The 26,706-nt window shown below is 54.1% G+C and overlaps 1 protein-coding gene across 4 annotated transcripts in view; it reads right to left on the bottom strand.

Moving 5' to 3' along the window:
* The window catches only part of BCL11B (BCL11 transcription factor B), a 99,122-nt gene that overhangs the window by 49,791 nt on the left and 22,625 nt on the right, over window positions 1-26,706 (bottom strand). For 2 of the 4 annotated variants that reach the window (XM_086365170.1, XM_086365171.1), the window contains exon 3: window positions 7,996-8,211. The exons of the other annotated variants lie outside the window; for them this stretch is intronic. In XM_086365170.1, the coding sequence (XP_086221296.1) occupies window positions 7,996-8,211 (216 nt within the window). The remainder of the gene's footprint in view (window positions 1-7,995; window positions 8,212-26,706) is intronic. 4 annotated transcript variants of the gene reach the window in all.

Below are 26,706 nucleotides of genomic sequence, written 5' to 3'. Positions count from 1 at the left end.
AGGAACTCAAGGGCAATCTGATGACACAATCTTTCCCCACACTCCAGGCCTCGTCTTCAATGTCAAAACTTCCCCATGGGGGGTCTGAGGGTTCGATACTCTGTGCTTTCATAAGTCACTAACAAGTCGGACCCCTTGGGGGCCAGCTGGGGCTACAGGGGGGCTCATGGGGTCAGTGGGATCCCCACGCACACATCTGTCACCCGGCCACGCCTGGGAAGGAGTCTGTCCCCCCCCACCTCACCTCCACGAGGAGAACCCAGTGGTCCTCCGAGACCCTCCCAGCTCCCACGAGCCCAGTTGCGTAATTTCCCTCAAGCAGAGAAAGGCCTTAAGGAGGGTGTGCCTCCCAGTGTCTGTCCACCCCCCACCACCACTGTGAGGTCCTCCAGGGCAGAGTCCCCAGGGCGCTCATTCCTGGACCTCCACGTCCAGCCCAGATCAGGCAGCGGCATGACCCGCGGAGGAAGGAAGACACAGGGGACTCTCCCAGGACCATATCCGAACGCGACCTGGCTTCCCGTGGGTGACCTGCCTTTCTGTCGCCTGCCTCTGAGCCACCAAGCGGCCCAACAAGGCAAAGCTGCAGGGACAGCCCAGAACACGACTCCAGGGCGGGCCAGACCCACGTTCCAGTCTCAGTTCGGCTCTTTGTGTGCTGTGTGAGCCCTGGTGCGTTGCGCAGCCTCTCTGAGCCCCAGTATCCTCATGAGCAAAAGGATGGGGCTGGACTCCCTGTGGCCCCGCGGTTAAGACGCTGCACTTCCACTGCAGAGGGCTGCAAGTTCAATCCCTGGCCCGGGAACTAAGATCCCACATGTCACATTAAAGAGAAAAAAAAAAAATCTGCAAAACAGAAAGGATGTGGCTGCCTTTCCTTCCAGGTGTCACGAGGATGGGTGCCTGAGTGAGGTACATACAGTGCTCAGAAAGGTGCTGGGTCCTGTCAGGCCCCTGAGACACAGTGGCAAGTCTTAGGGGCAGTGATGGCGCTGGGCCTTCCTCCTCTTTCATTCCTGCTAAGAAAACCTCCCAGGACAGACGTTCAAAGAGATGGCAACCAAGTCACCGGAGTACAGAGCACCCAAGGCCAGGCTTCTCCTTCCTGCCCCCCAAACTTCCCTTTGTCTGTGCTTCCCCACATGCTGGCAATCAGCTGTGACCACCCCAGGATGGAGGCCAATCAGGGGACCCTCCAAGGCAGGGATGAAGAGTGGGTACTTCTAGGGTTCCCATTTCTCAGATGGGTAAACTGAGGCTTGGAGAAAGACAGCGGCTAGCCCAGGGTCACATAGTAACACCAGCGCACCTTGAGAACAAGGAACGAGCGCGGTTCCGTCTCTGGAGCCTCCCACGATGCCTGCAGCACTTCCACCAATGTGTGTCCACAATGGCATTTAATTTCAAGCATAAATCCATGCCACAGAAGAGATGAGCCACAGAAGGGACAGGGCAGCCAGCAATCAAAGGACAATGACAGAAAGTCTCAAAGCTGGGACGCATGGACGCAGGTCCCCACCGCAGGTGGCAAAACTGGGGGTCCAAGAGGCTAGGTTCAGGGCTCCCCAAAACAAAAATTCTAGCAGCTGCCAAATCTAACTGCACGTATCACATGGCTTCAGCTAGATGATAAGTTTCCCTCTCCAGTTTCCAATATGAACTCAAGACGGGCAGTGATGTCTAGTGGGCAGAGGCTGGGGAAGGACAGAGCTGTGCCACAGCACATCTTGTGGCCTCTTCCCCCATCTATACCTCGGTGCCCCCCCCTCCGGACGATGAACAGGTTGGGTAAGATGATCTCTCAGAACCCCTGGTCCCAGATCATTAAAAAATTAACTCAAGTCTTCAGGTCACTGGAGGCAGACCCATTTCTGGGCCACTCCATCCATGCAGAGGGCGCCCAGCCTCCTCCGCCCTGTTTGGATTTCCTTTCAAGCTGCAGAACGTGGCCGCCCTGCTCTGAGATCTGTGATGTCGGTGGCCAGTGCTGGTCCTTCTCATCCACTAACAGCTTTAAAGCGCTGCACCCAGCGCTGCATTAAAAATTAATTACACATGCTATTTTATTGCCAGTGCATAATGTAATGAGCACCAGCTGTGCTAAACAGCCAAACTCCTTTTTAAGACAGCTATAAAAAAAAAAAAAAAGGAAAGAAAGAAAGAAAGAAACTGCACTTCCAAATGCCTCTCCTGTCAGAGCAGAAAAACAGCAACATCTTGTGCGGATTTTGAACAGAATTCTTTGATTTAGCTCTGCCTTCAGAACGTCTGAAGGGCCGGCTCGGAGAGGCAAGTGGAATCTGGCGAGGCAGTGCAGCAGTCTCCACTTGGGGATGTTGCTGGGACCCCCCTTTTATCTAAGGACAGTCACATGAGTAGGTGCCCCAGACCCCTACTAGGCAGCATGGGCCCCTCCTGGCCCTCAAACCCCCTCTGATGCCTGGTGGTGTCGAGATCTGGGTCTGCAGCTCTGGGGGACAGGGGACTTCCCTGGAGTCCACTCAAGCCCTGCTGCCCTTGGGCACCTCCCCCAGGCTGGAGGGGCGGCTTCCTCTGACCGGGGGAGCCGTGCAGCCCCCAGGAAGCCGGCAGACAGACACCAGAGCAGACGCCAGTCACCACTGATGGTGGGATAGCCGGCCCCCTCCAGCGATGGAGACATCAGCGCAGGGCATACAGATGACTCTTTACATTTTTAATAACTCCCCTGAGAGCCCTTCCTCCAACAGTGAGCCAACCCCACCACAGCCCCTGGGACCTGGTGAGCCCAGAAAGACCCCACAAGGCACGTGACTCTGCAGCGAGAATCAGGAGAAAGGCAAGGGTGTGTCTGGAACCTTCCGGGACAGAGGGCTTCTGTCCACACACGTGCGCCCACACTCAACTTCTCTTCCTCATCCCATACTCACCCCTCCCTCCAAGGTCTCCATGGAGGCCCCCATGCCCCAGCAGTGCGCCTCTGCACCCACCCCCGCCCCAGAATGGAGGCGGTGCCCCAGCGGGGGCCTGATGAGCACTGCCATCTTGGTCCACGTCGCCCTGTGGCTGCCCACTGATCCTCCGGTGTTAATCAAACCCAGTCCGAAATGAAACTACGGCTTGCTTCTCGTTCTAGTATGAAATGTGCAAAGCGCAGACCATATCATTAACATAAAACTTCCAGAAATAAGACCACTTTCCAGACAGACTGTATTAATTGCATCAAGCTTCCACAGCTAGGGTGGTCTCCTTCACGGCGTCCCATTGGAAGGCTCCAGTTATAAAAACCAACACAAAATGAACACTGGGATATAATTGAAGGAGGAGAAAAACGATAGATTCTACTGTGAAACCCTACTATTTACTTACAGGTATTCTTTTATCTTTATTGTCCTTTTAACCCATGCCAAGAAACCCCAGACTGGTTAAATAACACAGCAAGCACAATTTCAGTAGAAAAGTAAATTGAATTTAACTTTACAAGATTGCCCTGTGATTTCAGCATATACTAATGACTGCAACTGACTCCTTCTATTAAATCCAAACACTTCACTTCCCCGAGCCGGGATCCTGTGTGTTCTTGCTGGAGACCTTGAACTTCACCAAGCGCATGTATTAATCACTGTGGCTGATGACCATTTGCGGCTTTTAAATATGCAATGAAGTTTCTCGGTTCCTTCACCACCTCCCAAAGCTGGTACACCGCCTGAGCCAGCCAAGAGGCTAAATGCCTTTAAGAATGGAAACTAGGGATCCAGCTTCAAGTAAGATTCCAAATGGAGCCAGGCAGGTAATGATATAATGATGTGAGACTCATCCTGCTTGTGCATGAATCAGAATGTCTGGAGGGTTCGCTCAGCAAGAGGCATTGTTCTCAGCACCTGGCGAGCATGACCTCATCCAAACTTCAGAACATGCTTTCAATGACCCCATTTTACAGGTGAGGAAACTGAGGCAGAGGGGTAGAAATGATTTGTCCAAGGTCACACAGCTATACAGGACAAAGCAGTCTTCACTCTGCAGTCTGATACTCTCTCTAATGACTGCCTCCCCATCATGGAAGCCTCAGAACAGGGAAAGGTTTGGGAGTCCAAAACCCAGTGGTTCTCTGAAAACCCCAGCCCCACCTCGGGAGCCCTAGCCAAATCCCACACAGGCAACCCCAGCATCTCAGGAATCGAAACTGAAGATCAGTATGACAGAGGAGCCTTGCTTTTAAATGCTACACATGTACCACATGCAGAGAAGGCACTGGCACCCAACTCCAGTACTCTCGCCTGGAAAATCCCAGGGACGGGGGAGCCTGGTAGGCTGCAGTCCATGGGGTCGCAAAGAGCAGATACGACTGAGCATCTTCACTTTCACTTTTCACTTTCATGCACTGGAGAAGGAAATGGCAACCCACTCCAGTACTCTTGCCTGGAGAATCCCAGGGACGGGGGAGCCTGGTGGGCTGCCGTCTATGGGGTCGCACAGAGTCAGACACGACTAAAGCGACTTAGCAGCAGCAGCAGCAGCAGCAGCAGCAGCATGTACCACATGGGCTTCCCTGGTGGCTCAGTGCTAAAGAATCTGCCAGCCAATGCAGGAGACACAGGTTCCATCCCTGGTCTGGGAAAGTGCCCCGGAGAAGGAAATGGAAACCCAGTGCCTGATTCGTGTCTGGAAAACCCCATGGACAGAGGAGCCTGGAGAGCTACAGTCCATGGGGTCACAAGAGTCGGACACATATATACAAACATATATATATATATGTATATGTATATTTATATATATATATACATACTAAGTCACTTAAGTAGTGTCCGACTCTGCCAGGCTCCCCTGTCCAAGGGATTCTCCAGGCAAGAATACTGGAGTCGGTTGCCATGCCCTTCTCCAGGGGATCTCCCCAACCCAGGGATCAAACCCACATCTCTTATATCTCGTAATTGGCAGGCAGGTTCTTTACCACAGGCGCCACCTGGCAAGGCCAGAAGGGGAAACTGACGTCCAGAGAAGGGAAATGACTTATTCAAGGTCACCAGCCAGGTGGAGTCAGGGCCCGGACCAGAGCCCCAGACCTTTGACTCCCCAGGCACCTTGGAGAAGTTCGTATGTGGAATTTCCCAGGGAACACATTTCAGTTTCCAGGAACACCCCCAAGTCAACAGGCATAAAGCAAAGGGGACCCCTAGTCCCTTCTCCTTCCTGTGACGATCAGAAGGTCTGGCATTGGGGTCCTGGGAGGCAGGGCTGTTTAGGATGCTCCCAGAGGGAAAGGTACACACACACACACACACACACACACACCTGTGTGGTTTTCGCCCCCATAAAATCTCATCCTCCTATAAATAACCTTGAATGCATTCACAGGCATGCGATTAACCTGGGTGAACACGGTTACACCAGGGTTTCCCATATTAATTTGAAGACAGAGGTTCAGTGCATCCTGATCCAAAAAGGGACAAAACAAAGTTAAGGACGGCAGCCCCTTTCCGTCTTTACAGAGGACCGCTTCTTCCTAACGGGTTACTGGGAATTTAATGATTCCTTTCAAACTATTAATTAAACAGGCACTAAAAACACTTTAGCAAACAGTCCAGTGCCAGGGACAGAAGCCACAAAGGGACAAGCACCACTGGAATAGGATATTTTCAGGTACTGACACTGATCTGAAAACATGATGGCACAACCTGACCCAGGCTAATTACCGCAGACCCAAGGAGGAAAGAGCGGGACTAGGGATCGGGGCAGAGCGTCCGAAGCTGAGAGCCGACCCCTGAGCAGGCCATGAGGAGAGGCCCAGGGATCCAAGGGACAGACACGGCCCCATCTCGCCCCGCCCCCCCCAGCACTGCCAACAACCACAGGGGCTGCTCCCAAGTTCTGAGCCCTGATGGCATCAAGTTCTGAAGTCCAGGAAGGCCTCTGAGCCAGGTGAGCCAAAGCCAAAGGGGAAGCGGGTGCAGGATGGGCGGCCGGGGATCAAAGCCCACCTCTGCCCTCCCAGCCCCTCCCTCTGGTCCCCATTCCCGCTCCACCACCTGGCCCATCACACTGCAAAAGTTACAGGAGGGCTGGGACCCGCCAACTGCACCTCAGTTTGCACAAGAATGAGTGAACGAATGAGCGAACGCATGAATGGGAACCTCGATACCTCACGTCTACGGGGCTCATCCACAAAGTGGGAACAGGAAAGCTACCTCCTAAGGTGACTGTGAGGATTAAATTCAAGAAGGCACACCACATGCCTAGTACAAGGCAGCACACAGTAGGCCCTCAGTTCACGTTCCCTACAAGGAAAGCAGGCTGCACTGTGGCTAAGCGGGACAGAGTAAGAACATTCCCCAGGACGTCAGCAGAGGGGCATGGCCCAGTGGGAAGAGGGGTGGCCTTGTTGGGAGACGGCCTGGTGGCAAATCCCAGGTCGCAGCCCAGCCCAGCCACTGGCCCCCCCACCCCTGAGCCTTGGCTTTCCCATCTGTAAAAAGGGATTAATTAACTCGCGCTCAGCCATAGCTTCTAAGCAGAGCCAGAGATTAAGCACAGCGGAAGGCTGAGCCAAGCCCTAGGCAACTCCACTGCCAGGGAGAGCCTGTTCCTGCACCAACTTGACCGAGTCCAGTCATGAACACTCAGGCTGACCGTCAACAGTACGACCCCCAGCCCAACAGCTGCAGCACGAATTACGGGAAGTCAAGAGAGCCATGCGGCCACCCAGACGGAGTAGGTGCCCTGCACTCAGCAAGCAGGGGTCACAGCACAGACCCACGGAGCTAGGACAGAATGCCCCATCGCCCTGGGCACCCGGGCGGCTCGGGACAGGGAGCCACCCTCTTTGCAAACTGTGCAGATGCCTTCCTGGGTGATTCAGTCTCTGCTCTGTGCATTCAGGACCCAAGCCCAGTACCTATGACATCAGCATCTGTCACAGGAAGGGGCACCGAAGGCTTCAGGCCACCATCCCACCAGCAGGAAGGCCTGGGGCTGGGCTGCCCACGGTCCTCTGCAGAGCTGCGTCTCTAACAGGGGCCACCCCTTGGAACAGCTTCAGCTAAAAGTAAAACCTGCCCCCCAAAAAACACAAGTCTCTTTTTCAGTGCTCGAGTCAAGAGAAAGCCAGCAACACGCCTAGTGCCAAAGCAGGGACACACGGAACCTGCCCTGGCGGGGCACTCACCCTGTCCTTTCCTGGTCCCTGCGGGGCACCCGCCACCACCCATGTCTGTATCAGCATCAAGGCTCCTGCAGCCTCAGTGTCTTTTACATCAGGCTCTGCCGAGATATTAAGCAGGAGAGGCTGGGATGAGGGGTCCCCGCCTGCACATTCCAGGGACCCCAGGCCGGAACAAGAGTTTGGGTTTTGTTTGTGGAGGGAGAAGGGAGGTATCACAGCACAGGTCGAGTAGCTGCATTGCCCTGTCTGCCCATCTGTATAATAGGTGGCTACGCCAACCCCGCCCCCTGCCCTGTGGGCGCCGCCCCCCTTACTCCACACACCCCAGAATGTTTCACTCCCTCCCAGAGCCGAAGCTAAAAGGCTCCTCCAGATAAACTTTTTTCTAAAAGTTAATGGGCAACATATTCTCGCAAAGAGAAACTCAGCATTTTGGAGGGCTCCGGCGATGTACACAGACAACCAAAGGATCATCTCCTGACCTTGTATTGGAGGGAGGGGCGGGGCGGGGGCGGTGGGTAGTGGCTGGAGTGGGGAGAGCAGTGGTGAGGGCAGAAGAAAACCTCAGATGTTGAGCGTTATCCAATTAAACTTTAGCTAAACAGCCGGAAGAGATGAAATTTGGAGACTGGGAGTGAGATCTCGGAAGGGGAGGAGGCATGGTTCGGGGGGAGGACCACCTGACCAATGGGGACCGGGGCTCTGGTGTAGAGTTGTGTCATCAGCCTTGGCATCTCTCCCCTGGGCCCCCACACCTTTGCCCCAGCCCACCTGCGAGAGAGGCAGCCGACAGCCCTGCCCACGGCATCCCCGCACCCCCGGGAGCCCGCCCCTACCCCACCGCGGCGGTCGGTTACCTGACAACTGACACTGACATCCAAAGGGAGCCTCCGTCTGACCCTCACCCTGAGTCCCGTCACCCGAGCCAGGGAGCGCGCTGCAGCACGGCAGGGGGACGCAGGGCGGCAGAGCGCCCAGGGCGCGCAGAGGCGAAGTAATCGCGGATGGGTGAGGGTGGGAGGAGGTGGCAGCTATGGGGGCCATCGCTGGCAGCTGGGCAGGCCTGCACGGCCCTGGAGAGAAAACAATAGAAAAGGCTGGTCAGTCGGACCCTGGACTGTGCGAGGGCTTCGGGGAGTGGAAGGAACGGGGCCCGGGGCAGAGAGGGCTGCAGGCCGCCCTTGCAGGGTAGGGGTGCAGGGTGCCAGCCCCTGCCGTGGGGGCGGGGTGGGGGGGGCAGCCAGGACTAGGGGCGGGGTCAGGGAAGTGGGCGGGGCCTGACGGGGTCCTGCGGCTACAGCTGCCATATGGGTACCAGACTCCCATCCCCGGGAGGTCTAACGCCGGGGCTGGGGCACCCAGGGGCCATCAGGACCCCTGATCCTAGGAAGGTCTCCCCAGGTGGGGGCTTCTGGTGCGTCCCGGAGCAGACTCCACTGGGATACTGTTTTCCCCCACATCTGGGCCACCCCCTCTGGAAGAGCCAGGAAGTCCCAAGCTGCCACTGTGCGCTCTGTCAGGATGGGCTGTCTGTGCAAGCCTGGGGCACCCCCAGGTGGTCCCCTCCCAGCGCCTGGGCACTGCCCAGCCTCCCGCCTGGAGGAAGGCCAGCCGGTGCCCTTTCCAGCCCAGAGCAACTGACACCAACACACAGCACCCAAGCCCCAAGGTCTTTTCGAAGGCTTTGAACCCCGTCCACCGCCTCGCCCCAGAGAGCCCTGGCACCACTCAGCACCCCCTCTTCACACCTCCCCGTTTCTGACAGTGGAGACGCCCAGCCAGGGGCCTGCCAGTCTCCACCCAGCCCCACAGCTAGCCCGGGCTCCCCGGCAAGGCCTGCGTTTGATTTGGCCGTTTATCTTAAATGGCTAAGAGACCACCAGGGCAAAACATTTGTGTGAAGCCCTTGCCAAAACCACAAGTGAAGAAGCCCAAATTCCCTGGGTAAATAATTGAGCGGGGAAGCATCAGAGAAACAAAAGGGAAACATCAGCAAGATGACGGGCAGCTGGGCTCCAGGGCCGGCTCTGCCAGGGACGCTCCCCTCACCCACAGGCTGCTCTGTGCCCTGCACAGGTCTAGGGCGGTGGGGATGTGCCCACTCTACAGCCATCATGAGGGAGCCACAGAGCCCTGCAAACCCTCTGTCAGCCAGCAGCCTGCCAGTCTTCATCATGAGGGAGCTTCCCAGCATGCCCTGGGGGCAGGGCTCAGCAGACCCACTGCACAGACCAGGAAACTGATGACATGACCACAGAAAACTGCAGACAGCGGCAGCCAGACCCACCAAAACCCTGCTGGCTGTCTGGCTCCAGAACCAGGGCTCTTTCTCAGTACCTCATGGGTCTCCAAAATAGGTATTATCTTGGACCAGGGGTATCAGAGCACGTGAAGACCGCCTGCACGTGTTCTGCCAAGAGGCCAGAGCTTAACACCCACACCAACACCCAGTCCTTCTGGGCCAATGAGGACCGTGTGCTAGGCTAGGCTCTGGGCCGAGCCATTTCTGAGCCCATGACAGCCCTGGAAGGTGTGGCCAAGACCTCGTGTGCTGTTCCAGCCACAAATGCGGAGCAGAAGGCCGTGCCCGAGATTTGATGCAGGAACCTCAAGAAAGGTTACCTGATCTGAAACCAGTGTCCCCGGCCTCCTCCCAGAAGCCTGCCCTGCCCGACCCTTGCCCGAAAGTCCCTGGGGCTGGAGACAGCACATTCATCCTGTCCACACCTGCCCTCACACCACGGAAGACACAGTGGCTTTGTGCCAAGCACCTGTCCCAAGGAGCTGGACTCATTTCACCACGAACACCCCGCTCCACAGAGAAGACCACCTCCAATCTAGGGGGTGGGGCTGAAGGGGACTGAGGCTTGGGGAGGTCTGGACTTGAACCTGGAGTGTCTCCAAAGTACGGAAGTGCCCTGCCTCCCCTAGGGGGTGAGGAGAGTGCTGCAGCATGGATGGGGGGACCAGGGCACCCCAGGATCCTGAGAGGCAGGGCCATTAGGGTTGGGAGGAAGCCAGAGGGTCCTTGGGCTGAGTCGGGCCTCCAGAGCTTGCAAAGAACAACTTCTGGCCCCCAGGTTCTGGGTGAGGCCACAGCACACAAGCCACCACTGTTTCCCACGGCTGAGAAAACCAGCTGGAGCATCCAGGTAACAAGCATCCAGTCCCAGGCTCGAAGGGAGCAGAGCCTGTGTGTCCCTGGTTGGGAGGAAGGGCCAAAGGGCAAGTCCAGTCACACCCCTCTCCTTCTGGAAAGGTCGGGCTTCAGGAGGCCAGAGTCTACAGGCAAAGTCATCCTCCAACTCGGACGGGGGCGGGGGGCCGGGTCGGCCCCCAGAGGGGCTCCCGGGTGACCTCATTAGACTTCTGGCCTCCTAGAAGTCCACCTGCTCCGAGGAGCCGCTTCATGGAGGCAGAGGAGGGCGCAGCAAGGGTGAGGGGGCTTCCAATTCTAAGTGGCCCACAGAGGCCCCCCAGGGTGCTCTCACAAGACCCCTCTGCCCTGGGGGAGGTCCCCCTATCCCACCCAGACCAGCTTAAACCAGAACCCCGCCCACAGGCGGAACTCCAAAACAGCCTCTTTCTGAAGCTGCAAAAGCCAAAGATGATACAAGGAGCCACCTATTGTATGATGACAGGAAGTGTCCAGAAGAACAAATTCAGGGAGACAATGGAAAAGGAGAGGAGTAGCTGTCATGGGCCTGGAGCTGGGTGAGCCTCGGGAGGTCAGGGCTAAAGAGCGCAGGATTTCTCTGGGGGTGATGGAGACATCTGGCATCAGAGACTGCTGATAGCTGCACAGCCTTGTGAACAAACTCCAAACCACCGACTGCGCGCCCTAAACTGGCGCATCTTACATTATGTGAACCTTATCTCAATTTTTTTTTTTTTAAGCTCGACATGAAGACTGGCCACAGCATCTGTCCCAGACCATCTCCCAGCCCTGGGCGTGGCTACCTCGCAAAGTGCAGCCAGGGAATCCAGAATGCCCTGGACAGAGCCCTCAAGACCCTGTGACCAGACTATGCACCTACAGGTGGGCAGAGCAAGCGCTGAGCGCAGAGGCCCAGATGCCTCGGAGTCCGGCTTCTGCCCTGCCATCTCCCGGCCGCGTGACCTGGGCTGAGTCACCGTCTCAGAGCCTCGCCTTTTAAGGAAGGTCAGGACACGCCTGGCCAGAGCCAGGCTGCCAGTAAACACCCAATAACCGTCACTATCATTCATTTACTTTCCGTTCTGGAACTTTCCCTAACTCCCTATGCCCCTCCCCGAACCACCACCACCACCACCGCCACTACAACCTGGCAGCGATGGCCCCCTACGAAGCCCTGCAAGTCACTCCTTTTAAAAAGACGCTTTCTTCTGAGGTCCAGGCCGGCTTCCCTCTGGACCTGTTAAAGACACACGTGCACCGAGGTATGTGGTGGAGGGACGCCCAGACGCCATCTCGGCTTTACGAGGGATCCAAGGTGGCTTAGAAATAAGACCTCTGCTGGCTCCACTCCTTGTCGTGGAAGTTCACTTTCCTTAAAGGAAAGAGAAGCCAACAATGGCTGCGCATGTCATCTCGTTGAAGCCCAGCAGCTTTCCTATCAGATGGCTATCACACGCCTCCTGTCCACAAACAAGGAAACTGAGGCTGGATGTCCGAAACCACAAAGCCCAGAGGGGTGGGACTCTCGCTCCATGCATACAAGGAGGGACAAAATGTCCAGAAACAGGACCTCTAAAACGTTTCCGAAGCTTCAAATCTGGGAGATTCTGAACGCCTCCCTCCGGTGGGGGAGTCTGTGACCATGTCCCTTCTGGAGGGGGGCCCTGCAGATGGTCCTCCGCCCTCACTCCGCACACATGCGCAGTACCCAGCAAACACGCCCACACCGACCGAGACAGACACAAAAAACTGCCTGGAAAAGCCCCAGCCTGGTTTCAAGGCGAAGGCTCGCCTTTTTCCCATCGCTGCATCCTCGTATCCCCTCCCACATGGGAGGATTACAGATCTCTAGCTAGCAAAGAGAAGCTGTAGAATACACGGGTGCAGGAGATGTATATTTTTCTCCCTACTGCTGCCTTTCAATTGATACATTTTTTAAGCCAAGAACTCCTACCCGTAGTGCAAAAATGAGTCATAGATCAAGGAGGGGAGACAGACAGGGAGCGAGTGTGTGTGAGTGCGGACCACTGACAAGGAGACCTGACAGTCCCCGCGCCCCCTCCCCCCATGCCAAGACATTAATTCTCACAAGTCGGAGAAAATTACTATGCATGAATGCAAAAAGCATGATCAGGAGTAATTAACATGGCTTCATATGCAAATTTTATTAATGCAGAAGTACAAAGTCATTATGCAAATGAGACTTACGTCAACTCTCTTGACAAATATTCATCTCTGAGGCTCAAGTTTCTTCCTTTTTATTTATTTATTTAATTTCTCTCTGCACCCCCCCCCCCCGCCAACACACACTTTTTTTCCCCTGGTTGTTTGGTTTGGTTTTCTTGTTTTGTTTTGTTTTTTTGCAGGTGGGGGCAGGTAGCGCTGGTGGCCGCTTCAGTGGCAGCAAACCATGAGGACTGTTTGACAAGTTTGCAGAGTTGTTTTTCAACCAGAGAAATTTATTCTTGCATTGTTGATTTTTTTTTTTTTTAGAGGTGGGGGGGCTGCTGCTGGCAGGTACAAGACAGCTCATAGGAGAAGAGGAAAAAAATTAAAAAAAAAAAAGCTCTGGGCAGCAGCAGCCAATCACAACGCCAGAGCCTATAATGAGGGCGATTGATGGCTGTTTGGCTTTTACTGCAGGGTAATGAACGAGACACCAGTCTGAGGAGGGGGAAAATATGAATATTCATGAGACTGTGCTCCTGCCTTTGATGATTAAAGAAATTTTTAATATTCAAATAAGCACTTGCCAAGTGATTAACAAAGAACATGCACGCAGAAATATGGAAATGGGAGCCGGGAAAGATTTGAGAGGCGAACAGACTGCAGGAAAGGCAGCCCCGAATTTCATAAACAAGATAGGCAGATAACCCAATTCGCACGCGGGCAAATAAAAACATTTCTTTCGGATCGCTTCAATATTTTGCCAGCTACTTTGTCTTAAGGATGATTTAAAAAAAAAAAAAGCTATGTATTAAGCAGGGCAGAGGGGGTCGAGGCGAGAGAGAAAGAAAGAGGAACCACAGGAAGTCAAATGCTGCGCTCTCACTGAAGAATCCTGGTTCTGGTCCTAGCCCAGCCCCCCTCCAACCCTGATGGGGAATCGGGAGTCCTTCCGGTTAGGTAGTGGAGAAGGAAATGGCAACCCACGCCAGTAGTCTTGCCTGGGAATTCCCACAGACAGAGGAGCCTGGTGGGCTACAGTCCACGGGGTCGCAAGGAATCGGACCCAGCTGATCGAGCCGCTGGTCCGGTTTGGTAGAGAGGGAAGACAGAGGGAAGCCAGCTCAGACTTGAAAACCCAGCGCTGGAGGTTGTGGCCTGCCTGTCTGGGGCACCTCGTGGCGGGGATACAGCCTGGGGTCGCCAGGTCTATCTACAGTACGTGGTCATTTATTGCTTCAAGGCCAAAGGCAGGGGACCATGACGTCTAGAGCAAGAGAGGGTGTGATTCTCGGGGTCTTCAACCCGGAGAGCTCAGGGCCTCCTCTGCTGAGGCCCTGGTCAAATCACCTAAGGTAGGTGGTCACTGGGGAAGATGGGGACCTCTCTGGGAGGCGAGTGGACTCAGACTCCAGCACGGAGTCCGGCGTGGCCCCTATGGGGCCACAGAGGGAAAGGGCTCCATGGATCCCGCAGCCTCCCTGAGCTGTCTGCCAGGGCCACAGGCTCCTATTTTAACAGTTCCACCATGGGTTCACAGTGAAGCACATAATAAGGGTATTAGCTGGTAAAACGATCCTGCAGTTAAAATACATCTAATTAGCAGCCAATGACATCCACTTTGGCAATTTCCTATTTGAAAGAAGCAGAGTGCTACCTTAAATGAGACAGGCAGCGGGTACTCACCCGACAAGCCCCAGCTTTCCCATCCTCTGTGTTCTTTCTCTGTCTTTCTTTTTGGGGAGGAACAAGGGAGGAGGCAGGGAGTCGGGGAGTGGCGGAGACGGGGGAAGAGACAAGACAGAGCCTAAGCAGTCTTTGTTACTCAGTTTCAGAGCTATATGGGTCCCCGGGGAGGGGTACTCGGAAAATAAATTCCTTCACTCTACAGGTATTATTTCATGTCTTTTTCTTAGTTTTTAATAACCAAGTTCTGGGAACCAGCAAAGACTAGAACTCGTTCTGCATTTCATTATAAAATATGTAACAGTAAGTCAAAGCAGAAAGGGAAGTGGACGTGGTAAGTCACCATGAGAACCTGCAAGCCCAAGGTCAGGTCCCCAACCCTGGGTGAGTGGGCGTGAGGCACGGCTGGGTCACTGCACCAGAGCGTTTGGGGGACCCGGAAACCCTCTATGTGAGCTGGGACTTGGGGAGTCCCAGCTCCCACTACTGGATTCAAATTTAGTCACTCGAGTCTGAGCACCCATCAGGTGCTTGACTGCCATGGCCTTGGGCTTGGGGATACATGGGTAAGTATCCTTTAGAAAAGAAGCAAGGAAAGGGAGAAATGAAGTCTCACGGAGTGTGCACAGCTATGTTTCAAGTGTTCCTTCAGGGTCATTCCAGGAGGGGCATAAAAACATAGCTCCCATCCATTTTGGCCTTTACTGGGGCCCCGTGCTGCAAACAGCCACCCTCTACCTGGCTGGGAAGTGGGAATCCCAATGCAAGTGGAAGGGGCTGCTTGGAGTCCCTCATCGCAGCCTGGGTTGGGCCGGGCTTAGAGAGGAACAACCATGGGTACCCGATGCCAGGCAACAGAGAGGGAGGAGCCTGCAAGAACATCTCTGGGCTTAAGGCCCCGTCCACTGCCATTCCCCCAAGGACCATCCAGAGACCATTCGGAGCCCACAGTGACCTGCCCGCACATTCTCAAGAAGACCCGGCCTCTTCGAGGAGGTCAGAAGCACAGCCCTCCTGACACCCCAAGCCAGGCAGCCTCCCGCTGTGTGCGCCCCCACCACCCGCCCCGTGCACTCCTGAAATCCGACACGCTGAATCACCCGCTTCAACTATTTTTGCTTCCCGCACCCCAGAAAAGGGAGAAGCGAGGACAGGAACAACCGTGCCCCCCAAACCCACCACCAAGCTCGCTGTCTTCCCTCCATCAGGGCTCAAAATGGGAACACCCCCCCCCAGCAGCTGCGTCTTGCAATTAGAAGCAGGCACATGGTTCCCCCCGCCCCCCCCCCCCCCCCGCCAGGTCCAAAAGCAACTGTTCCAGTGCCTCCAATCCCAATCTCCGCAAGACGCCAGCTGCTAAAATACACCGGGCAGCAAAACCCTTCCCACAACCTGAGTCAAGGATTGGGGAGCTGAGATCACCAATTCCAGAACCTTCGATGGCCCTTCCAAAGGGCCCAGTGAGGGACAGAAGAGACTTCAGGCGCTGCTGGGGAGGCAGGCTGAACCACACCCTGAGGACCATTCGGGGTAAGACAGAGGCAGCTGACCAACTACTCGGGGCTGACCAGGCCAGCCCCCAGCGGGCACCAGCAGGAGAGAGCACACAGCTTAGACTCCTTTTGCTGTCTTTTGCAGAAATCTGTGGAGCTCTCCGAACTGCTGGCAGGCCAGTAAAGACAACCACTTGACCGCCAACTGGGAGGTGAGGCCTGTGTACCATAGCTTCCAGCCACACACAGATCAACAGGTATGAATCCTCTGGGGTGACCTCAGCAGGAAGGGTCGGCCAAAGGAGGACCCACAGTCCTGGAATGGGCAGGCCTGGGGACAACAGAAGGTGAAACCACATGTCTCACTAGCTAGAAAAATGTATGCACGCACATCTATTATAGAGAGATTATACATATACGCATACACGCACGCACGCGTGCATCAGCAACATGGACATGTTAAAATGTCTGCATGTATTCCGTGCAAACTGAAGACGCCAAGGACAAACCCAAATTGACAGATTCTATGAGTCTCGCCAGCAAAAACAGCCGACCAGTACCTAGCAGAGGAACGTCCCCTTCCCCCTGATCTGGGCCTTCTGATCAGAAGCTGGGCAGTGGCTTCCATCTTTAGCGGTTTCTGCCCTGAAACACAACACATCCAAGAGCCTCCAGCAATTTTCTCTTGGGCGGCATCAGGAGCCACAAACAGTCGACTACACGTATCTTCACAAAGCAACGCTGGCCAAAAAGCTCAGTCTACATGTGGAAATCAGAAACCGGTTAGATCATTCGGATTTCAAGCAGGAAGAATCTGGGACTTGGGGTCAGGACGCTGTGACTCTTTCCCTGATGGCCAGGGTCCAATGACCAGCTTGGCCAGGCAGGCCTTAGACACGTCCCCATTCATTTAAGGCAGAGGGGAGGGGTGGGGAGGAATCCACAGCCAAGGCAGAAGTCACGTGTCACATGAAGGGAAGTAAGCCAGGAAGTGATTCTTCAGATTTGGTGCCTACAGTGGGTTTTTAACTAAGGGCATGTTTATCTTTTGCATCAGCATCCACTGGGTCTGGCACGTGAGGGAATCCTGGGAATACTGAATCCTGACACTCGTTCACAAGCTGGTGAGCTCACGGGTGGTCATGGTTTGCAGATCCCACCAACTCCAACACCGGCTCTGCCACGCACAGAGTGCATGATGGCATCACAAGGACGGAGTCTGAACTGTGAGAGTCCCAGAGAAGTTAAGAACAAAAGCAAAGCAGCACAACCAATGAGAAGAACTTCAAGTCAGTGCAGCGCCCAGCAAGGAGGTTCCCACGATCACTCAGTCCAGAGGAGCAGGCAGGCAAAGGGACCAGCAGGTGCAGATGGAGTTGTGGGTTTGAAGAAGGTAGGCATCGTGAACCTCCCAGCTGGCTCAAGAGTAAAGAATCCGCCTGCCAATGCAGGAGATGCAGGTTCGATCCCTGGGTCGGGAAGATCCCCTGAAAAAGGAAATGGCCAACCCACTCCAGTATTCTTGCCTGGAGATTCCCATGCACATGTAGCCCTGGCGGGCTACAGTCCATGGGGTCGCAAAGAATTGGACACGACTGAGCACGCACTTGCACACACGAGCATCATCAACCGCTTTTTATGATCAGACCACAAAACTCTCTACCTGGGAAGTAAGAGAATACGCAACCACAAGGGCCAGCAGAGGTCCTTGTTTTATAAGGACTAGAAATTTAACTCGATTAGTGGAATGCTTAAAAAACAATAAATAGTAAAGGAAGGGAGTAAGAGAAGGAGTAAGGGAAAGGGAAAAAAAAAAAACAGAAAAATCTAATTGTATTTAAAAAAATTTTTTAAACCTGCTATAGCAAAAATGCCTTTTCTGGTTTTAGCTCTATTTATTAGAGTTACATGCAATTGATCTCTACTGTTGTAATAAAACCCCAGCTCCCCACTGCATTTGTTGCTGACTGAGTCTATTTTTTTTTTCCTTTCACTTCTTTTTTACCTTTTGCTAATGGACATATAGAATGTGAGGTTCAATGCTTTGCATCACGTAAGAACAAAATCTTTCTATGGCCTCTTTATGTTTCTAAGCCAAGTCTGAAATGTCACCGACTAAAACGTGAACAGGCCTGTAATTACTTTCAACAAAGTAGTTCCCTTTAACTGAGTTTTCTGTATGTAGATGGCATTTCACATACATATTGTGAGCCTTCCTTTCAACGCAGGTAGCATTTGATGGCGAAAATCACAAATTTCTCTTCTAAGGGAGCCGTCTGACAGCCACCCTCTTACTTCCTTTTTGACACGAAATCATTTTCCTCTCCCAACACACCAACGGTGACGTACAGTGTGTGCACAACAAAATTTGTAAAAATTAACACTTCGCAGGATTAATTTAATAAAGATTGTTAGCACATTAACACCAGTAACACTGCTCCTTGCGATTCAATCTAGCCTCACTCGCAGTGCCGCTGTAACAGGGGTTTACATTCAGCTGAGGTTTATACCGCTATTTAATGTAATTAAAGAAACCGGTAATGCGGTCCTCAATGGAAATATCATTTCTGTTGCAGAGTATTCCCATTAGAAACTGGGGGGAAATCAGAGCACGCTGACTTTGATTTTGTTGTCATTTTTTTTTCCCCTCGGCTGTCTTTGAAGCAGAGCCGATGTCCTGCACTCAGACTGAATTAACTGCAAAGACTCCTTGATAAGACCAGCCCGGCCTCCTGGCAGGAACACCCAACATTTCTGTACCACTGTTTTGATTTTGAAACTTAAAAAAAAAAAAAAACCTGTATTTTTTTTAATCTGTAGTTAATATATTCGGCTGTAACTCTCTGCCCAGCAAACAGCCTCACACGGTGAAAATGACTTTTCAGAGACCGACCAAACAGCATCGTGGATAAAAACCCAGAGGAAGGGACGCCTCCCTGGCTGCTCTTCTGTATAAACAATGATAGTTTAGCTAGAATCCCAACAAGTTCCCCTCTCCGAACCTGGACCAGACTCGAGCTTACAACCTGAGGGTGATCAGAGCCAGCACTGCTCAGGAGGCCTCTGAAACTAAACAGATACAAAACCAACCCAAAAACAGGGGGAAAAAAAAAAAATCGTGTACCACATCATCCAAAGTGGCAGAGAAAATTAAGTCTTGGGGCTGAAATGAACCTGACTCAGCTCTCCGGGCCGAGACAGCCCCTTCTCATCCACCGGCTGCCTCTGGCCCCTGGGGCGGCCAAGTGCGAACAAAAGTGAGACCCTTTCTAAATCTGCTAGACGCAGGTCCCCATGCTGTGGGGTGGGAGTGACTGGGTGGGTTTTTTTCCGCCCTCCCCTTCCCTAAAGTGCATTTTAATACCCTCAGTCTACATCCTAATTTCTTTGGGGAGGAAAAAAAAAAAATTAGTGTCACTTAAAAACCGTCACTCTGTTTTGCAAAATGCAGCAGCTTCCTTGGCAGAGAGAGAGGCTGGCTGGCATTATCCCCTCGTTTGAGAAAACTACTATTTCTGGGCATGTGCTCAAAAACAGGTAGGAAGCAAATGCTGAGAAATAAGGAAGTAAAAACAGCCAACAGATTTTTCACTCCCAAGAACGCCAAGCGTAAACATGATTTATTTAGCTGTGCTTAGCGTCTGTCCTCCACGCAACTACGAGCCCACTTGGGTTGGAGGAAGGGGGTGGGGGGAAGGGAGGGGGACAGTGGGGGACAGAGAGAAGACGGGGGGCGGAGGTGGGGGGCCGCGCAGCCCGGAACCCAGGATAGATGAGGACTTTCTGAATGGTTTCGTTCAGAGTTTTAGGAGAACAAGACTCTTTTTGCCCCAAAATACATGCATGTGTCAAAAGAAGGCAGCAGTAATCGGCTGCTTAATTAACGAGCTGCCACTAACAAAAGATAGAAGACACAGTTCATACAAACAGTATTTACACGGGTGCAGCACGATCCTGTACACCGCCCCCCCACCCACCCAGCCACCCATTTGCCTTCCTCTTTTGCAAAACAGGTGAGCTGGGTGCAGGGACCAGGGAGGAAGCCCTCCGGGTTGGGAGGTTCTGGGCTTCCAAATCCAAGGGGAAATATCAGTGCCTTCGCTGCCCACCCCTGCATGCCCATGTGGAATTGACTGAGATCTGTATTCAATTAAGGAGCACCAGCCAGCTTCTGGCTCCAAGCCTGCACCAACACAGGCTACGCGGATCTGCCATGCCCCCGCCACCCGACTCCAGCTCCCACGCTGATGCCAGGGAACCAGGGCTCCACTACGTCCCCCATGGAGAAAGCAGAGTGCCACACTCCCCACAATCCCACCCTCAAGTCTGGGGTCTTGGCCCTCCTGGAGGGAACCAACCAGATATACCAAGAAAGCATTGGTATTTTCCAACTAGCAAACTTAAAAAGCCAGAGGTTTGGGGCATTGCCAGAGGTGATTCCTATTAAAAATCGAATTCAGGTCATTCAGGATTTGCTGGAAAAAAGACTCAAAGCCTCACAGAAAGAAAAACAACAACAAAAATGTAAGAGGAAGCCCCAACAGGACACGTGGGCCTCCCATTTCCCTTGTGAAGGTACCATTTCAGGGGAGCCAGCTGTGTGCTCAGTGGGCATAAATGCCAATTTCTGTTAGCTTTGCAATGCAGTGGCATAGCAAACCGAGAATTTCCTCACCAGTCTGCACCGAGCACTTTCCTCACCTGCACCAAGCAAGACTGTGCACTTACAGGCTGCCGGCTGTATGCATTCCTCCCCAACCCAAATCTACACTCTCTTTACGCTCCTCTCCTGGAGCTAGACACAGAATATCAAGAAAGACACCTTTTCTGAGGTGCTCAGGTCAAGGACAACAGCTCTGTACTAGGCTTCTGAGTCACATGCCAGCCCCCAACAACAACCAGGAGCTGAGGGAGAGGGGGCAGCTCCTTAAAATGAAAGAAGATGAGGAAAGGGGTCTCCTATTGCTATCAGGTCCCTCAATTGGAAATTCAAGTCCTGCCCCTCACACCCCTCCTCAACCCCCTAAGTCCTTCCCCTCGTAGAGAATGACAGGCTATACAAGTAGCTGTTTGGTTCCTTTCCCTTTTGCAAATTAGTCACCCTGCCCCCGTGGATTAAACAAAAACAATCAACACTTTCATGATGTCTTTGCAATCAGCAATTACTGTACTTCACTCCTCCAGAATGGTGTGTTTTCCTATCTGGACGGAGGCAGGAGTGTAAACAATGGAATAGCCCCATTTTACAGATGAAGAAATGAAGAGATGAACTGGTCTGCCCTGGGTTGTTTAAGAACAAACCCATTTCAGCCCTGTAGGTGTTTGTGTCTCTACATCAGGGGTGCTCCTGCACACATCAGCACAGGGCAAAGACAAGCTTAACCCAGAGTCAGATGCTGCCTTGGAGGCCACGCTCCTAGAAAACCCTCTAAGAAAATCTAGATTGCTCAAAGTAGTAACACTGAAGATGCTTAATGTACCTCTGGAGGAGGCCTCCCTGGGTCCCTCTGGCTACCAATTCCACGGGTATTTCAACACGATCCAACCCACAAAATCCCTCATTCTCAAGCAAAGCTTCCACACATGACAAGGCTAGCCACTTGGGCCCTGCAGACCTGTCCCACGGCTCAGAACAACATGCCTCAAAGGCAGCCCACCGGCCACTTGGACACAGAAAGGTGTGTGTCCACCAGAGGAGGACGAGGACTCGGGGGGCTGTGGGCTCACTCTGAGGATTCTGAACGAGAACCTTCCACCACTCTGCCCCAAACCTTAACCGAAATCAAGAGGGAGAAATCACTCATAATTTTCCTCACTGTTGAGTCGTCAAAATAAAGAAAACAGAAACAAGGTGGCCTCCCCCTCCCTGTGACAGCCATTAAATCACCAATCGCACGTTTACCTGTCTCGCAAGCAAAACCTGAACAGTCACCCCACGCCCCTGCCCCCCACACACACCTTGTCTCCAAAAATCCCGAAATGGACATCTCTCTAAAGGAACTGCACAGACCCAGGACGGGGCCCCTGGAACACACACCCATAATTAGTGTTTCTTCTTTCTTTTTGTAAAGGAATCCGGTAACATAAATATTAATCAAACACGAGAATCTGCCTCTTCAGTCTTGGACCATTATGCGTGCGGGATTGTGATCTTTACCCGTATTTACAGATATTCAAAGGCAGATTCTATCTTGTTAGAACTGTTATAAATGGACGTCTGAGAAATCAACAAGCAAGTTCAGGCACATAAGAAAACCTTCCTGTCCAGGACTGGCAGCGGCTTTGAGTTCCCAAGTGTTGAATTTGTTACCTTTTCCGTAGGCCTTTCAAAAAAAAAATTGACAAATGCCTTCAGATTCCTCCAGCAGAAAAAAAAGCAAGCTGCTCAAAAGTTCGGGTAAGCTAAATATGAGATTTTTTTTTTTAAGATCAACTCTTACTCAAAATGCCATAAAGGCATTGTTTACAAAAAACGTGAGCCTCTGAGAGCAGAGAAAGTGCCATATTAATATTCTGTTATGATTTGGGCCAGCCCAAATCATAAATATATATGTATATACATATTTTTTCAAATTATCTTGACTCTCGTTACAGCAAATATATTCTGCTTGATTCAGACCTATTTCTGAAATAATGGAAAATAGAGACATGGTTCCAATTCTAGCTAGAAAAGCTGTCATGGTGAAGGTAAACTTTTAATCTTCTATAGGCAAACAGCATACATTTTTATTTCCAGAGCAACAGCTTTGGGAAAATGTTTGAACATTCTCTTAAGAGCTTTGTGGTAAATACATTGGGCGTCCAACCAATGCTTTTCTGGGTCTTTAAGGGCCTGTTGGAGTGCTTTAAACAATTGGAGGCCAATTTTTAGGAAGCAAAAATAAAGAGAGACTCCTAGCAAGGTGACCATTTGCATTCAAATTCTCTTTGGGGGAGTTATTGTAGGAGGTCGGCCTGGAGGAAGGGCTGACATTAATTCCCTGTAATTCCAGGAGGCTTTGTGCCCCATTCTGGTGGAGGGTTGCATTCCCACACAATTGGGAAAACACTTTTGTTCTTGAGTGTTTTAAATCCCAGCCCCAGGAATTCCCTCTAGAAAAGCAGGCTCCCTCTCCTCCCCCACAAACACACACACACACACACACACACACACACACACACACACACACACACACACTACGAAGAACACCACTTTTGGACAGGGCTTTTTGGCTCCGGACGGACACAAATTATGCACAACGGGACTCTTTGAGGAAGGCGTCTTCCAACCGAGCCTCACCTGAATGTAGGGAACCGCCGGGCTCTGTTGGGCCAAGGCGGGTGGATGAGGGCGGCACGACCCTCCAGAGCTTGGGCAGCAGGAGGAGAGGGGACCCCCCCAGCCCCTCCCCAAGATCCGGGACCAAAGCCCGCGAAGGAACGCCACCCCAGCCCAGGAGGCCCGCCCCTTGAGCACGGCGGCTCGGGGAGGGGGGCCGCTCGCAGGACTTTTCATGGGTCCTGAAATACAATTCCCCACGCCCCAGGAAGGTCACCAGCGCGGGCGCCCGCCGGGGGTCCGGGGAGGGAGCAGCGGCAGCGGTGGGAGGAGGGGGCGGCCCAGAGCGCACAAAGGGGCCCCCCGGCCGGCGGCCTCCCCGCCCTTGACCTTGGGTCTCCGCCTCCATCCATCTCCGAGCGCTGCCAGGGAAAGGGGCTGGCCCGGGGCCAGGGGCGAGCTCGCTGGGCGGGTTCGGAGCAGGGGGCCGCCAGGGGGCCGCCTGGGGCCGGGGGTGGGGTGGGGGGGAGGGTCTCGGAAAGAAAGACTCCGGGACAGCCAAGTGCTCCCAAGAAACCTGCATTCCAACTCCGCGCCTGGTGGGTCTCGGATACACTGCACGCCTCCGCCCCCAGGGAAAAGTGGCCTGGAGGCGCGAAGGAAGCCCCCTTCCCCTAGGCCGACCCGAGAACTCGGCCGCCCCCCGCCCTCCTCGGACCCCGGGCCCCGAGGGGGGAGGGGAGCTGTCACGGGAGGAAGAAAGGAGCGCGCCTTCCCGGTGAGGCCAGACGCGGGCAGGGTCAGCTGCGCCTCCTCCGCCCGCCCCTCGCCGCCCAGCTCGGGCAGCTGGTCCATTAAGCCCCCGAATTATGCATGGGCCTGGAGCCCCCCTCGGCCCTCCCGCCCCTGGAAGACACAGGCTACGCGCGCCGCCGCGGCCCGGGACCTGGAGGGCAGGGAGGAATGGCTGCTGGTCGCACAGCCCGCGCGCCCGGGGCGCAGGCCGGAGTGGCCGCGGGAGTCGGCCAGCCCGGCTGCCGAGAGCGGGACCCAGACGCGCCCAAAGACCCTCGAGCGGAGCCTCGGCCTGCCGGATCAGGAGAGGGGCACCGGCCGCAGGGGAGGCCCCGGAGCCATCAAGAAGTTGCCAGAGTGTCCGCCCATTTCCCGTACGGGGTCGAGGTGGAGCCCTGCGCCCCCGCCGGAGCTCGGCGTTACCCGCCACGGAAAAGGCTATTGTGTGCCTGGTCTCGGCTGGGAAGAGGGACTAAGGGACCCCCACCTTGGAGGGCCCCCCGGGGGGCGGGGCCTCAAGTGCTGTCCCCGCCCCCCTCCCACGGGGGAGCGGATGATTTGCAGGTGGTGGGCGCCGTCGGGGGAGGGGAGGGAACCAGGCCCGGGGGTGGGGGAGTCACTGGAGACCCTGAGGGGCGGGGGGCGCGGCCAGAGGCGTCTTACACGTGGCAACCATCCGGACACACGGACAATTGCATTAGTGGTGGGGCAGGTGGCGCCCGGTTTAGGAGAGCGGGAAAGAGGTTCAGTCTCAAGAGTTGGGCGGAGTTAAGATGTCCATCTTCCCACCCTCCCTGCTTGAGGCCGACGACCCAGGCCCCACCAGCGACCCCGGCCCCAAAGCGCGGGGGCAGCCTCGCCCGACTAGGGGAGCCAGGCATTCCCCGCACGCAGCAGGCTGCTTTCTGCATCTGGGACCGCGGGGCCGCGGGCGGCACGACCCCGACGCCAGAGCGCGGATCTTGTTTGTGTCTTAGGCCCCGTTTGCGTGTCTTCCCCTCCTTCCCGATCTCAAGCAAAGGCCAGGTCAGGAAAATTACATACTTCTTTTTCCCCGGGGAATCAAGTCGCCTCGCCTCCTTCTGCAGGGAAAGTTTTACAAGCCAGTGATGTCAACGATGCCGGGAGAAGACCGCACTGTTTAGATTTCTTAATTGGCTGGCTTTGAACTCGGGGTAGGAGGGGGAAAGACTCCACTGGCTCCCTTGGAGAACTTGGTTTTGTGGGGTCTAGCAGCCTCAACCTTTTCAGCCAGTCTCTGGGGTGGGAGGGGGCCATCAAAGGTTTGTCCTGCTTCTCCTTTAAGGAAGGACCCTAGATGACTGTGGTGATACTAAACCCAGGACAGGCAGTCCCTGACCCCCAGCCCCAGGGGAGGACCCCTAGAACCCTGCTGGTTGTGTGGGGCAGGGGCGGGGGGTGCGGGGGGGGGGGGGGGACGGGGTTTGTGCTAAACTCTCCAGATGCCATTCTCTGGCCCAAAAAAGCCAGAGGACCAGGTACCAAAAAAAGCAGGCGGGCTACCCGCTTCCAACGCAAGGGATGTGGGTCAGATCCCTGGTCCCTTTATTTTTTGAAATAAAGCCAGTGCTTCCTCTGCTACTTTCCTGGATCCCTTTGGTACCTGGTGTCAGGGGTGACAAGCATGTTTTCTGGACGCGGCTGGGTTAAACAGACGTACTCCCCCACACACCATCGCTTCCCAGGCACTGGGGCTGACAGGCTGCGGGTCTCTGCACATGAAGGTTCATCGTGGGTGGGCAAGGACCTGTTACACCTTTGAATCTGGACTCACCTGCCTACACCTAAGGCTGTGTCCACACTGGCAACATGAAGGCCATGGATGCTGCCCAAGGGTCAGCAGCCCTGATCAAACAGTGCCCTGACTTAGAGATCGAGCTGGCTGTCGCAGGCTGGGGGGTCCACCCGCTTTGGAAGTCACATCCAAGTAACTGCCCTCTCCTCTCCACCAGGAAGGGAGGATTCTGACTTCTCACCTTCAACCAAAGACCCTTGCATTGCTATTTTTCCACCCCAAGGAGCCTGGGGGTCCCAGTTTCCATGCTGTCTGAACGGCAACAGGCAACCCCTCTCCCAGAAGGGTCTCTCATTCACAAGGTGCCACCTCTCCTCCCCAGGCCTCCCCCTCCCACATGATCCAGCCTCCCCACAGACTCCTCCTTCCTGGGGACGGCCCCCTCCCCCAGGGGCGGAGGGAGGAGGCCTCCAGATCAAAACCAGAAGATGAAGAGTACCCTAAGGAAACCCACTTAAAAACAAAATAAAGCGAAGCCTTGAGACGTCCCTGGCGATTAAGACTCTGTGCTTCCAACGCAGCGGGTGTGGGTTAGACCCCTGGTCCACAACCAGGATCTTGTACGCTGCCACAAACAAACAAGATGAAGTCTTACATTCTCCAAAAAGGCCTCCCCCAGCCCCGAGGCCTGATCCACCATGCCATCTGCAGCGCCTGCCTGGGCTCAATTCCAGCAAAGCTGACACTCCTGCCCGCTTAGGTCACTAGTTGCCGCTTAGCAGTGCCTGGGCCAGGGTGGGTCCAGATTTTGTGGGGCCTGAGGTTTATACAATTGGGGAAGGAGAGGTTCTCTTAACAACCACACCACCAGCCCCCATCTACAGGATGAGGGACAGTGCCCAGAAGGGGCCAGGTCACTCGAGGGACCGAGTCTAAACTTGATGCCTGTCACAGGGCAGCACCAAATCCTCCCAGAAGAATCGTCACAGCTTGGAGCAGAAAGAGACCCTATGTATCCTTTAATGTAATACTTATCATTTTCAGTCACCAATATCTTCTAAGAAAAATTACTTCCTAAGCCCACTATGTAACAAATGAGGAAAGTCCTGGAATGAACTTTCTTTATTCGATAAAATTAAACTTCTAGGCTTCTTTAAAAAAAAGGGGGGGGAAGGGAATTTAGGTGGGAAGTTGGAGTCCGCCCCTCACCCTGCACAGGCTCTTGCACCTGTTAGAAACCGCTGGTCACTCCTTTTC

Source organism: Bos grunniens, chromosome 21 (genome assembly GCF_055505025.1).
Source record: "Bos grunniens cultivar Pamir isolate PY7600 chromosome 21, Bosgru_T2T1.0, whole genome shotgun sequence".
NCBI lineage: Eukaryota > Metazoa > Chordata > Mammalia > Artiodactyla > Bovidae > Bos > Bos grunniens.
Note: the sequence above shows the minus strand (reverse complement) of the source record. Positions and strands in the feature narration are given on the sequence as shown.